The sequence below is a fragment of the Triticum urartu genome, chromosome 1A (assembly GCF_056163025.1).
Source record: "Triticum urartu cultivar PI428250 chromosome 1A, HENAU_Tu73, whole genome shotgun sequence".
Taxonomy (NCBI): domain Eukaryota; kingdom Viridiplantae; phylum Streptophyta; class Magnoliopsida; order Poales; family Poaceae; genus Triticum; species Triticum urartu.
The window spans coordinates 147,899,262-147,912,289 of record NC_141873.1 but is presented as its reverse complement, the minus strand read 5'-3'; the positions used below and the strand labels follow the sequence as shown (position 1 = coordinate 147,912,289).

Below are 13,028 nucleotides of genomic sequence, written 5' to 3'. Positions count from 1 at the left end.
GGCACCTACACCAATTGAAGTGGAAGCTTGTGATAGTGATCATGAAACTTCATATCAAGTCACTACCAAACCTCGTAGGATGACAAGGATGCGTACTACTTCAGAGTGGTACGTAATCCTGTCTTGGAAGTCATGTTGCTAGACAACAATGAACCTACAAGCTATGGAGAAGCGATGGTGGGCCTGGATTCCAAAATGGCTCGAGGCCATATAATCCGAGAGAGGATCCATATATGAAAACAAAGTGTAGACTTTGGCAGAACAGCTCGATGGTCGTAAGGCTGTTGAGTGCAGATGGATTTTAAAAGGAAGACGGACAATGATGGTAAGTATTACCATTAAGAAAGCTCAACTTGTCGTTAAGATGTTTTCCGACAAGTTCAAGGAGTTGACTACGATGAGACTTTCTCACTCGTAGCGATGCTAAGAGTCTGTTGGAATTATATTAGCGATTACTGCATTATTTATGAAATCTTGCAGATAGGATGTCAAAACATTGTTTCCTCGATGATTTTCTTGAGGAAAGGTTGTATGTGATACAACCGGAAGGTTTTGTCAATCCTGAGAGATGCTAATAAGTATGCAAAGCTCCAGCAATCCTTCTGAGGACTGGAGTAAGCATCTCGGAGTTGGAATGTATGCTTTGATGATGATAAAAGATTTTGGGTTTATACAAAGTTTATGAGAAACTTGTAATTCCAAATAAGTGACTGGGAGCACTATAGAATTTCTGATAAGTATATGTTGACATATTGTTGATCAGAAATGACGTAGAATTTCTGGAAAGCATATAGGGTTATTTGGAAAGTATTTTTCAATGGAAAGCCTGGATTAAGCTACTTGAACGTTGAGCATCAAGATCTATAAGGATAGATCAAAACGCTTAATGGTACTTTCAAATGAGCACATACCTTGACATGATCTTGAAGGTGTTCAAGATGGATCAGTCAAAGAAGGAGTTCTTGCCTGAGTTGTAAGGTATGAAGTTAAGACTTAAAGCTCGACCACGGCAGAATAGAGAGAAAGGACGAAGGTCGTCCCCTATGCTTAAGACATAGGCTCTATAGTATGCTATGCTGTGTACCGCACCTGAAATGTGCCTTGCCATGAGTCAGTCAAGGGGTACAAGAGTGATCTAAGTATGGATCACAGGACAGCGGTCAAAGTTATCCTTAGTAACTAGTGGACTAAGGAATTTTCTCGATTATGGAGGTGGTAAAAGAGTTCGTCGTAAAGGGTTACGTCGATGCAAGCTTAACACCTATCCGGATAGCTCTGAGTAGAGATACCGGATACGTATAATGGAGCAACAATTTAGAATAGCTCCAAGTAGAACAGTTATTTGAAATGGCTCCAAATATAGCGTAGTAGCTGCATCTACAAGATGACATAAGAAATTTGCGAAGTACATACGGATCTGAAAGATTCAGACCTGTTGACTATAACATCTCTCACAAGCAAAACATGATCAAACCCAGAACTCATTGAGTCTTAATCACATGATGATGTGAACTAGTTTAGTGACACTAGTAAACTCTTTGGATGTTGGTCACATGGCGATGTGACCTATGAGTGTTAATCACATGACGATGTGAACTAGATTATTGACTCTAGTGCAAGTGGGAGACTGTTGGAAATATGCCCTAGAGGCAATAATAAATTGATTATTATATTTCCTTGTTCATGATAATTGTTTATTATCCATGCTATAATTGTATTGATAGGAAACTCAGATACATGTGTGGATACATAGACAACACCATGTCCCTAGTAAGCCTCTAGTTGACTAGCTCGTTGATCAATAGATGGTTATGGTTTCCTAACCATGGACATTGGATGTCATTGATAACGGGATCACATCATTAGGAGAATGATGTGATGGACAAGACCCAATCCTAAGCCTAGCACAAAGATCGTGTAGTTCGTATGCTAAAGCTTTTCTAATGTCAAGTATCATTTCCTTAGACCATGAGATTGTGCAACTCCCGGATACCGTAGGAGTGCTTTGGGTGTGCCAAACGTCACAACGTAACTGGGTGGCTATAAAGGTACACTACAGGTATCTCCGAAAGTGTCTGTTGGGTTGGCACGAATCGAGACTGGGATTTGTCACTCCGTGTAAACGGAGAGGTATCTCTGGGCCCACTCGGTAGGACATCATCATAATGTGCACAATGTGATCAAGGAGTTAATCACGGGATGATGTGTTACGAAACGAGTAAAGAGACTTGCCGGTAACGAGATTGAACAAGGTATCGGGATACCGACGATCGAATCTCGGGCAAGTATCGTACCGCTAGACAAAGGGAATTGTATACGGGATTGATTAAGTCCTTGACATCATGGTTCATCCGATGAGATCATCGTGGAACATGTGGGAGCCAACATGGGTATCCAGATCCCGCTGTTGGTTATTGACCGGAGAACGTCTCGGTCATGTCTGCTTGTCTCCCGAACCCGTAGGGTCTACACACTTAAGGTTCGGTGACGCTAGGGTTGTAGGGATATGTATATGCAGTAACCTGAATGTTGTTCGGAGTCCCGGATGAGATCCCGGATGTCACGAGGAGTTCCGAAATGGTCCGGAGGTAAAGAATTATATATATGAAGTGCTATTTCGGGCATCGGGACAAGTTTCGGGGTCACCGGTATTGTACCGGGACCACCGGAAGGGTCCCGGGGGTCCACCGGGTGGGGCCACCTGCCCAGGGGGCCACATGGGCTGTAGGGGGTGCGCCTTGGCCTATATGGGCCAAGGGCACAAGCCCCAAGAGGCCCATGCGCCTAGAGATAAAAAAAGGGGAAGAGTCCTAAAAGGGGAAGGCACCCCTAGGTGCCTTGGGGAGGAGGGATTCCTCCCTTGGCCGCACCCCCTAGGAGATTGGATCTCCTAGGGCCGGCGCCCCCCCCCCTTGGACTCCCTATATATAGTGGGGAAGGAGGGCCTCTCAACCTACGCCTTGGTGCCTCCCTCTCCCTCTCCAACACCTCCTCCTCCTCCTCCATAGAGCTTGGCGAAGCCCTACCGGAGTACTGCAGCTCCATCACCACCACGCCGTCGTGCTGCTGCTGGAGCCATCTTCCTCAACCTCTCCTCCCCCCTTGCTGGATCAAGAAGGAGGAGACGTCGCTGCTCCGTATGTGTGTTGAACGCGGAGGTGCCGTCCATTCGGCGCTAGGATCTCCGGTGATTTGGATCACGACGAGTACGACTTCATCAACCCCGTTCTCTTGAACGCTTCCGCGCGCAATCTACAAGGGTATGTAGATCCACTCCTCCCTCGTTGTTAGATGACTCCATAGATAGATCTTGGTGACACGTAGGAAAATTTTGAATTTATGCTACGTTCCCCAACAGACTACTCTTGGTCATCCGGCCCACAGCGTATCCCTTGATCCCTTCGAAGCTGCCCTTCAAGAACTTGAAACCACCATGCGCTGGCCCCACGGTGGGCGCCAACTGTCGTGGAATTGTCACGGCAGATGTCCTAGCGAAAGGACTTAGTCGTGGAGCCATCGCAGCTAGGTTAGCTTAAAGGGGTTAGACAGGACAAAGGACACATGAGTTTATACTGGTTCGGCCCCTTGCTATGAAGGTAAAAAGCCTACTCCAGTTGAGATGGTATTAATTGGGTTCCGATTACCAGGGAGCGAATATGCTTAACCTAGCTTTCGATCTCTCTTGTTTCTTGTCCTGAACCGCCGCCGGGTCGTCCCTTATATACACAGGTTGACGCTCAGGGGCTTACAGAGTCCTGGACGGCTCATACACAACGTGTCCGGCTCGGTGACTAATTACACATGCCTTATACTACAAGTCATACATATATGGCGGTTTACACCTCCGGGCCTTGAGCCGCCTTCGGGTTTTGGGCCTCTAATAAGCCTGCTTCGTGAACTGCCCTCTTAACAGGCTCTGTCATAATAAGCCACCAGCGGTATAACCCGGCCCCTCCTGGGCGGGTCATACCTAGTAGTTATATCCCCAACAAAGCTTCTTATGATGTTGTATTACCGAGAGGGCCCAGAGATATCTCTCCACGCAACCCAACAGACTGAAGGAAATATGCCCTAGAGGCAATAATAAAGTTATTATTTATTTCCTTATAATCATGATAAATGTTTATTATTCATGCTAGAATTGTATTAACCGGAAACATAATACATGTGTGAATACATAGACAAACAAAGTGTCACTAGTATGCCTCTACTTGACTAGCTCGTTAATCAAAGATGGTTATGTTTCCTAACCATAGACAAAGAGTTGTTATTTGATTAACGAGGTCACATCATTAGTTGAATGATCTGATTGACATGACCCATTCCATTAGCTTAGCACCCGATCGTTTAGTATGTTGCTATTGCTTTTCTTCATGACTTATACATGTTCCTATGACTATGAGATTATGCAACTCCCGTTTGCCGGAGGAACACTTTGGGTGCTACCAAACGTCACAACGTAACTGGGTGATTATAAAGGAGCATTACAAGTGTCTCCAAAGGTAGATGTTGGGTTGGCGTATTTCGAGATTAGGATTTGTCACTCCGATTGTCGGAGAGGTATCTCTGGGCCCTCTCGGTAATACACATCACATAAGCCTTGCAAGCATTACAACTAATATGTTAGTTGTGAGATGATGTATTACGGAACGAGTAAAGAGACTTGCCGGTAACGAGATTGAACTAGGTATTGGATACCAACGATCGAATCTCGGGCAAGTAACATACCGATGACAAAGGGAACAACGTATGTTGTTATGCGGTCTGACCGATAAAGATCTTCGTAGAATATGTAGGAGCCAATATGGGCATCCAGGTCCCGCTATTGGTTATTTACCGGAGACATGTCTCGGTCATGTCTACATTGTTCTCGAACCCATAGGGTCCGCACGCTTAAGGTTACGATGACAGTTTCATTATGAGTTTATGCATTTTGATGTATCGAAGGTTGTTCGGAGTCCCGGATGTGATCACGGACATGACGAGGAGTCTCGAAATGGTCGAGACGTAAAGATTGATATATTGGAAGCCTATGTTTGGACATCGGAAGTGTTCCGGGTGAAATCGGGATTTTACCGGGTTACCGGGAGGTTGCCGGAACCCCCCGGGAGCCATATGGGCCTTCATGGGCCTTAGTGGAAAGGAGAAAGGGGCAGCCCAAGGTGGCTGCGCCACTTCCCCCTCCCCTAGTCCTATTAGGACTAGGAGAAGGTGGCCAGCCCCCCTCTCCCTCTTTCCCCCTTTGGGGAATCCTAGTTGGAATAGGATTGGAGGGGAGTCCTACTCCCGGAAGGAGTAGGACTCCTCCTGCGCCTCCCTCCTTGGCCGGCCAGCCTCCCCCCTCTACTCCTTTATATACGGAGGCAGGGGACACCTCTAGACACACAAGTTGATCCTTGAGATCTATTCCTTAGCCGTGTGCGGTGCCCCCTGCCACCATATACCTCGATAATACTGTAGCGGAGTTTAGGCGAAGCCCTGCTGCTGTAGTACATCAAGATCGTCACCACGCCGTCATGCTGACGGAACTCTTCCCCGACACTTTGCTGGGTCAGAGTCCGGGGATCGTCATCGAGCTGAACGTGTGCTCGAACTCGGAGGTGCCGTAGTTTCGGTGCTTGATCGGTTGGATCGTGAAGACGTACGACTACTTCCTCTACGTCGTGTCATCGCTTCCGCAGTCGGTCTGCGTTGGGTACGTAGACAACACTCTCCCCCTCGTTGCTATGCATCACATGATCTTGCGTGTGCGTAGGAAATTTTTTGAAATTACTACGAAACCCAACACAGACGCCTTCGGAGATACCTGTAGAACACCTTTATGATCACCCAGTTACGAAGTGACGTTTGATAGCACACAAGACATTCCTCCGGTATCCGGGAGTGGAATGATCTCACGGTCTAAGGAACTGATACTTGACATGAAGAAAGTTGTAGCAAATAACCAAACGATCTGATGCTAAGCTTATGGTTGGGTCTGTCCACCACATCATTCTCCTAATGATGTGATCCCGTTATGAAATGACAGCTCGTGTCCATGGTTAAGAAACCTTAACCATCTTCTATCAACGAGTTAGTCTAGTAGAGGCTTACTAGGGACACGGTTTAGTTTATGTATTCACGCATGTATTTAAGTTTTCGGTCAATACAATTCTAGCATGGATAATAAACATTTATCATGAACGGGAAATATGATAATAACCAATTTATTACTGCCTCTAGGGCATATTTCCAACACCTTTTGGTCGCAGCGTATCGTTGGTGGGCAAGCTCGGATGTTAGCTCAAAGCTCTTTCGGGTCTGGCATGGGGTGATCTGCGATGCATCCTATCTTTTACACATGACGTCATTGTCACCACTATCAATCCTTGTTGTCCACAGGTAGGATCAACACTTCACAGCCAGGAGTAAGAGGGTAGGCGGCCCTTGGTGTATGCCTTGCTACAATGTCCGGCGTTTTTATTTTGAAGGCGTGGTTTCTCTCCTAGTCAGTAGTCTAGGGTGCTTCTTGGTTGGGTGGCTACTCGTTTACTTATTTTTTTCATCTTTGATCTATCTTCTCCCTCACGGCTTTGTATGGTTCCCTTGTTGCTTTATATATAAAGCAAGATGAATGTCCTTGTTCAAGAGACAAAGCAATTTGTACTCTTTCCCAAAAAAATATATATAATAAATTTTGGCCAGAATAATAACAACCTTATTGTCTATAACAACGCTCTCCAAGTGGAAATTCAGGCAATCAAAATAGGAATGTCACTAGCCATTGAGTGGTCTAGTCTTTCTATCATTGTGCAATCAGATTCGCTAGGAGCATTGTCTTTGACGAACGGGAGTTTAAACATTGTAAGATTGATAGATCACATAATAGAGTAGCCCATAGTCTTTCAAACTATGCTCGGACTGCCTGAAGCACACCCTGTTGGTTGCATATGGCTTTAGATTTTCTTTGAAGTCTTGTAATGGCTGATTGTAACTCTATGTGGTTGTTTGGATACAATTCAGTTTCTAGAAAAACGGATTTTAGGAGAAATTATAGGAAAACGAGTTTTAGTTAGTTATTCTGTGAACACAAGTTTTTGGAATTCTTTGCTTGGATTAAGAAGCTGTTTTTACAAAACCATGTTTGGGTTAGATTAGACACATTGATCTGAATGAACTGGATAAGTACGCTATCCAAACAACCCCTTATCCAAACAATGTTAGTCTTAAACATGTTTTAGGATTATAAACGACTTTAGAGGAAACCAAACAACCGATTTAGGTCAGGAAACCAAACTGGATAAGGGGTTTCCTCTAAACACGTGTTTTAGGATCCAAACAACCCCAACTGGTTTGGAATAAAAACTCCCTTCTCGCCACAAAAAAAAAAAAACTACCTGATTCCCCGCATGTTTTTTTTAACAACCTTATTTTGCCATGGCCCTTTTTTCTACGAGTCGTCGAGTGAAAAAAAAACCAAGCGGGTCAAAGTCATACGCTCCTCGTGAAGGTTCAAGGCAGCAGCACTCTTGGCGACGGCCTCTCCGAGTTTGGTCGTGATCGTCCGCAGCCTCCTCGAATCGAAGCAAAACAACAAGATAAGCACCAGCTTTCCGAAGCCGACGCAGCCTCCAATCCCACCCCGTCAATATCCATCCGACCCGGCCTCTCCTCGGTCGCTTTCTCTAACGGGATCCGCCAAGTCGCCAACATTATAAATCCAGCGCCCGAGCGCCTCCCCCTCCCAGGACTGAATCTTGTTCGCGCCCTACAGCCCAAGAAAGAAAACAAGACCACCATATATATATATATATACGGCTCACGGGAGTTGATCAGCGGCTTTCTTTTCCCTGCCCCTGTCGCGGAACCTCGCTTGGTTCTCGGTTGATCGTAGGAGTTTCTTCCTCCGGGTTCTGTTCGTCGGGCGTCGGGATCATGGTGGCGGCGGTGGACGCGGTGGCGGAGAAGGTGGTAGCGCAGCTCCGGGAGGAGTGCGCGACCCCGGCGACGCGGCTGGATGGCGTGGCGACGGCCATGGAGGAGGAGATGAGGGCTGGGCTGCACGAGGACGGCGGCAGCAAGATCAAGATGATCATCTCCTACGTCGACAACCTCCCCATCGGGTAACTCCCCCCGACCCTTCTCAATCCCAATCTGCTTATGGTAAATACATAAGAGAACAAAATTATCTTTTTCATGGCAAATTTCTCGGACGAACGAACCAAAAATATCTGCATATGAATTTCATCGATTTGCTTTCTAATGAGCATTAAGAGCAGGAAGCAGCACACATATGATAGCATTGATGGCTCTGCCTTAGCATCAAGTTCATTGTCTGAGTCGATTTGATAATAATTATACTATGTACTAGTAGTAGTTGGCTTCACCTAGCTAGCTGGGTTGGTGGCGAGGCTGGGTTTCTCGTGCTGACAGATGGTGGGAGTGGCACCATGCTGCGTGTTGACAGATCTTCTTGAACAAGTGCGCATGTGACGGATCGTAGTACTACACGTTCTGTGTGTGTTTTTTTGCATCCGCGTGTCCACTTGCACGCCGGCATCCGTGCCGCTTGTGCGGCGGCAGCACGTGCGTGCCCTGCTGCCCACCTGCGTGTCCGGATGTCAACCCGTGTAAAACGGCCTAGAATTTACCACTCTACGTATGTAAAATATCTCGTTTGCGACTGTGGGTGTCGGTGGAACGTTTGCTATTTAATAACTGGCCTGCGAACGCCTTCTCATCAGTGAATTCCATTTGAATATTCTTACATGCTTTCTAGAGCTTGAAGTTATATTTGGACTTGAATTTCAACGAAGTGGGTATTTTTCTAAAAGAACTTAGTACTACCTCCGTTTCAAAATAATTCAAGTTCTATATTTGTCATAAGTCAAACTTCATTAAGTAATTTAAGTTTGACCAAGTTTATACAAGAATATGTCAACGTCTACAGCACCAAATATTCTTCATTAGATTCATTATGAAATATATTTTTCTATTATATATATTTGATATTGTAGATTTTAGCAGACTTTTCTATATATTTGGCCAATTTGGAATTGAGGGACTACTCGCTATTAGAACCATAATAGCTTACTTTTTAATTTGTAAATGCTTCTTAGTTAGTGACACTTTCAACTAAAAGATTGAAGTTTCACCTCATAGTATGCTTGCGTGATTACCGTTTGTTGCGACTGAATCTAGGAGTGAAGAAGGCTTGTTCTACGCACTGGACCTTGGAGGAACAAACTTCCGCGTGCTTCGTGTGCAGCTTGCTGGCAAGGACAAGCGCGTTGTCAAGCTTGAATCCAGGGAGGTCTCTATTCCTCCTCACCTCATGTCAGGCAGCGCTGCGGTTAGTACACATGCTTTGCAGTTTCCAAGTCTCATTACCCTGTATTGTTGGTACCTGAATGTGATGGTCTCGTTGGCACATTTGACCTTGTGCTCATGCCTCCTCAGGAGTTGTTTGGCTTCATCGCGTCCGCGCTAGCCAAGTTTGTTGCAGATGAAGGAGATAACAAAGTGTTGGATGGCAAGCAGAGGGAGCTGGGCTTCACGTTCTCTTTCCCCGTGAGGCAGTCGTCCATTGCGTCGGGCACCCTGATCAAGTGGACAAAGGCGTTTGCCATCGATGACGCGGTACGTATTCCATGCTTTGTGGAGATGCATTCAAGAAAATCCAGCTTTTAATCAGAGTTGTGCCATTTGCTTGACAAATATATCTGAAATTACCTTTGAAATTTTTTACAGATCGGCGAAGATGTAGTCGCGGAATTGCAGACGGCCATGGAGAAGCAAGGTGTCGACATGCGTGTGTCTGCATTGGTAGGTTCTCTTATCTTCTCTTCTGAACCGATGCGATTAGCGTTTGCATTTTTCTCAATCGCACTAACACGATCTTCTGTTGGTTACATATTTGACATTACTTGTTCATGGTTCAGATCAACGACACCGTAGGGACACTGGCTACGGGCAGCTATAACGATGAAGATGTTGTCATCGGCGTGATATTAGGTACCGGCTCAAATGCCGCATATGTAGAAAAGGCAGACGCCATACCCAAGTTGGAAGGAGAGTTACCAAAATCAGGAAATATGGTAAGGTTTATAGGCCTGTTCAATTCCAAATAACTAATGTGCACTGCACAAGATCACTTATCTAATTCATTCATGTCTTCTGACTGTACTTTTCTGTGTTTCAGGTTATAAATACCGAATGGGGCAACTTCTCTTCTTCATGCCTTCCGATCACAGAATATGATCAAGCATTAGACAAGGAGAGCCTAAATCCTAGAGAGCAGGCAAGCTTGTAGGACTTACACAATTGGCATTCATGTTAAACCTTAGCTTGCAATGCCCTAACATTCATTTCTTTTCCAGATCTTCGAAAAGTTAATATCCGGAATGTATCTTGGTGACATCGTGAGGCGGGTGCTTCTTAAAATCGCCTCGCGGTCTTCGATTTTTGGTCACATTAAACGCACCAACCTCAAAACTCGCTTCATTCTGAGGTATATTTGCATTGCTAACTGTGTTATATGTAGCGATCAGTAATGTTAGAGAACAGATAATCCATGGCATTATGTTTCTAGTTCATTGGTTTTGTGTAACATATGACTGGACGCGGCGCAGTGCTGACCGCTTCTCCTCTTCTCATGTGTGACATTCAGGACTCCTGATATTTCCGCGATGCACCATGATGAAACCCCTGATCTGACGATTGTAGCTGAAAAACTGGCAGAAACCCTGAAGATCAAAGACACGTCCTTGGAGACTCGGAAGATGGTCGTCGAAATCTGCGACATCGTGACCAGCAGGTCTGCCCGGCTGGCTGCTGCCGGGATTGTGGGGATAATCAGGAAGATTGGTAGGGGCACCCCAGGCGACAAGAGGAGGACAGTCATCGCGATCGACGGCGGGCTGTTTGAGCATTACGCCAAGTTCCGGCAGCGCCTGGAGAGCACGCTGGTGGAGCTGCTTGGCGAGGAGGCGTCGGAGTTGGTGGCGGTCAAGCTCACAAAGGACGGTTCGGGCGTCGGAGCTGCCTTGATTGCTGCTGCTCACTCTCAGTACCTCAACTGATCAAGTTGGAGCTTTTCTCAGACAGTTATTTGACTCTAGTGTTCTTTGTACATTTCAAAGAAGCCTGATGTGCTTCTGTCAAACTAATGTTTAATCAAAATGGGTCCGCCTTATATGTTTGCTGTTGAAAGCTCCAGTGTCTGAAGTTTGTAACTGAACTACTGTGGTGTTCCATAGAAACCAATTTAGGACGTTTCCCACATATCCGGAAGGTTTTGTGAAAGTGGAACGGGGCTTTTCTTGTTCTCCGAACAACTGAAAACAGAGCTGATTACTAATTTCTGAATCTTGTGGAAGACCTTGTGTAGCCCAAAGAAATTAATGCTCAAGGCCCTGCCAAAAACTCCAGATAACTCTTGAGTACTAGACAGGAGTGAAATAGATTTCTTTATTTTTTTATAGGATTTAGGTTTTTTATAAGGGGAGTACCCCGGCCTCTGCATCGTGAGAGAAACACAAACACGGTTTCACTGCCACTACAAAATATGCCCTCATCCTGTGTTATTTTCTTGTGAATAAATGGAAATATTATCAATGCTTTTGTTTCTCCCATATTTGGAGAACGTTGGCAATGTAAATTAACAGAATTAACAAAGAGGCAGACCATGTTTTCTTTCTTTTCAATGTATATTCGGACAAATACCGAATTCTTGGCAATGACTAACTAAATGGTAATACCTTTTAGACACAAACCAACATATCTTTGTTGGAGTTGGTAGAATAATCTAGGGTAAGAAGACATTCGTTTCTCAAATATTGCTTGAGTGTACACTACGGTCCTCGACTCTAAAACTATGCAAATAATCGCCAAATCTAAAAACTAGTAAAAGGATGCTCCTCAGACCCAACTTAAGAAACAGAGAGTCAAATTAAAATAATTAAAGCTTCTCTGAAGTTAAAAAAAATATCTTTCTCATGATTTTGAAATTGATAGACAGAACCTAAGGAAAAGATTCTTTTCTTTATCCCCAGAAAAAGCAAAATTCTTTGGAAATCTTGTTATTCTGAAGGAAAAAATCTCTTAGTTCCTTTGTCCTAACATTTTTTTTCTCGAGAAAACGCAAAAGTGCGTTTCATTGTATTGAAAAGAAGGGGTTTGGTACAATCCTCCTTTGTCCTAACATTTCTATAATAAATAAACAAAATGCATTTTCTAGATTTTTGGATGATGTGGACTGTGGAGGTGATCTAACCGACACATTCTCATAGGAGCCCATGGATAAGAAAAACACGTATTTACAAAAACAGGACCACATATATTACAGAGAGGAGCCCTTTTTACGCCGGAAGAAGAAAATGCAGGAATTTTTGTCATTGGATCTTATAATGTCCTACTTGATTAGATATAGAGACAAAAAGATCTCCCACAAAAGAAGATAGAGAGATGAAGAGATGGTACAAAAAAGATGTATTGGCACTTTCAAAGCAGTTATGTCCGCTAGCTTTTTGTGGCCATGGGAACCAGCTGGGACACCCTCAAACCCCCTTTTATTTTTTTAAAAAGGATCGGCACTTCTCGTATAAATGGAATGAAATTTCTCGAATTTCACACAGGAGATCATCCTCAACAAGGCCTTGTGGGCTGTTTTTTTGCTCCAAATATTTTACTTAATAAGAATATCATGTGAAATTTATTTGGTCCAATCCTATGATGTCTTTTTAAGCTGGGCTAACACATTTCCATTGCTTCCGTAATCAAAACACAAAGTACGTTATGGAACACAAGACATTTGATAAGGTTAACAGCGCACATTTGGTGCTTTTACCAAAAAGACCAGGAGCTAGCAGTCCTAACGACTTCCGACCGATCAGCCTTGTTCACAGCCTAGCAAAAATTGTGTCTAAAGTGCTCGCAAGGAGATTAGCCTCTGTGCTCCCACATATAGTTGGTGAAAATTAAGGTGCAGTTTTAAAAGGTCATTCGCTGCATGAGAATTTTAAATTGGTCCAAGAGTCAGCCAAGCTTTT

At 44.5% G+C, this 13,028-nt stretch overlaps 1 protein-coding gene across 1 annotated transcript; it reads left to right on the top strand.

Moving 5' to 3' along the window:
• Positions 1 to 7,676: 7,676 nt before the first annotated feature.
• LOC125551654 (hexokinase-7) lies at positions 7,677 to 11,262 on the top strand. Its single transcript, XM_048714927.2, has 8 exons — positions 7,677 to 8,102; positions 9,181 to 9,331; positions 9,439 to 9,618; positions 9,730 to 9,804; positions 9,921 to 10,076; positions 10,181 to 10,279; positions 10,359 to 10,489; positions 10,649 to 11,262. Exons 1-8 carry the CDS (start codon positions 7,915 to 7,917, stop codon positions 11,058 to 11,060), a joined length of 1,392 nt encoding a protein of 463 aa, XP_048570884.2. The 5' UTR covers positions 7,677 to 7,914; the 3' UTR covers positions 11,061 to 11,262.
• The last annotated feature ends 1,766 nt before the right edge of the window (positions 11,263 to 13,028 follow it).

Excerpts from the sequence above, each read along its gene's own strand:
- LOC125551654 (XM_048714927.2), top strand. The coding sequence starts at position 7,915 with ATGGTGGCGGCGGTGGACGCGGTGGCGGAGAAGGTGGTAGCGCAGCTC. Across the intron at positions 9,619-9,729 it reads CGTTTGCCATCGATGACGCG|ATCGGCGAAGATGTAGTCGC; the intron begins GTACGTATTCCA and ends AATTTTTTACAG. Across the intron at positions 10,280-10,358 it reads GCCTAAATCCTAGAGAGCAG|ATCTTCGAAAAGTTAATATC; the intron begins GCAAGCTTGTAG and ends TTTCTTTTCCAG.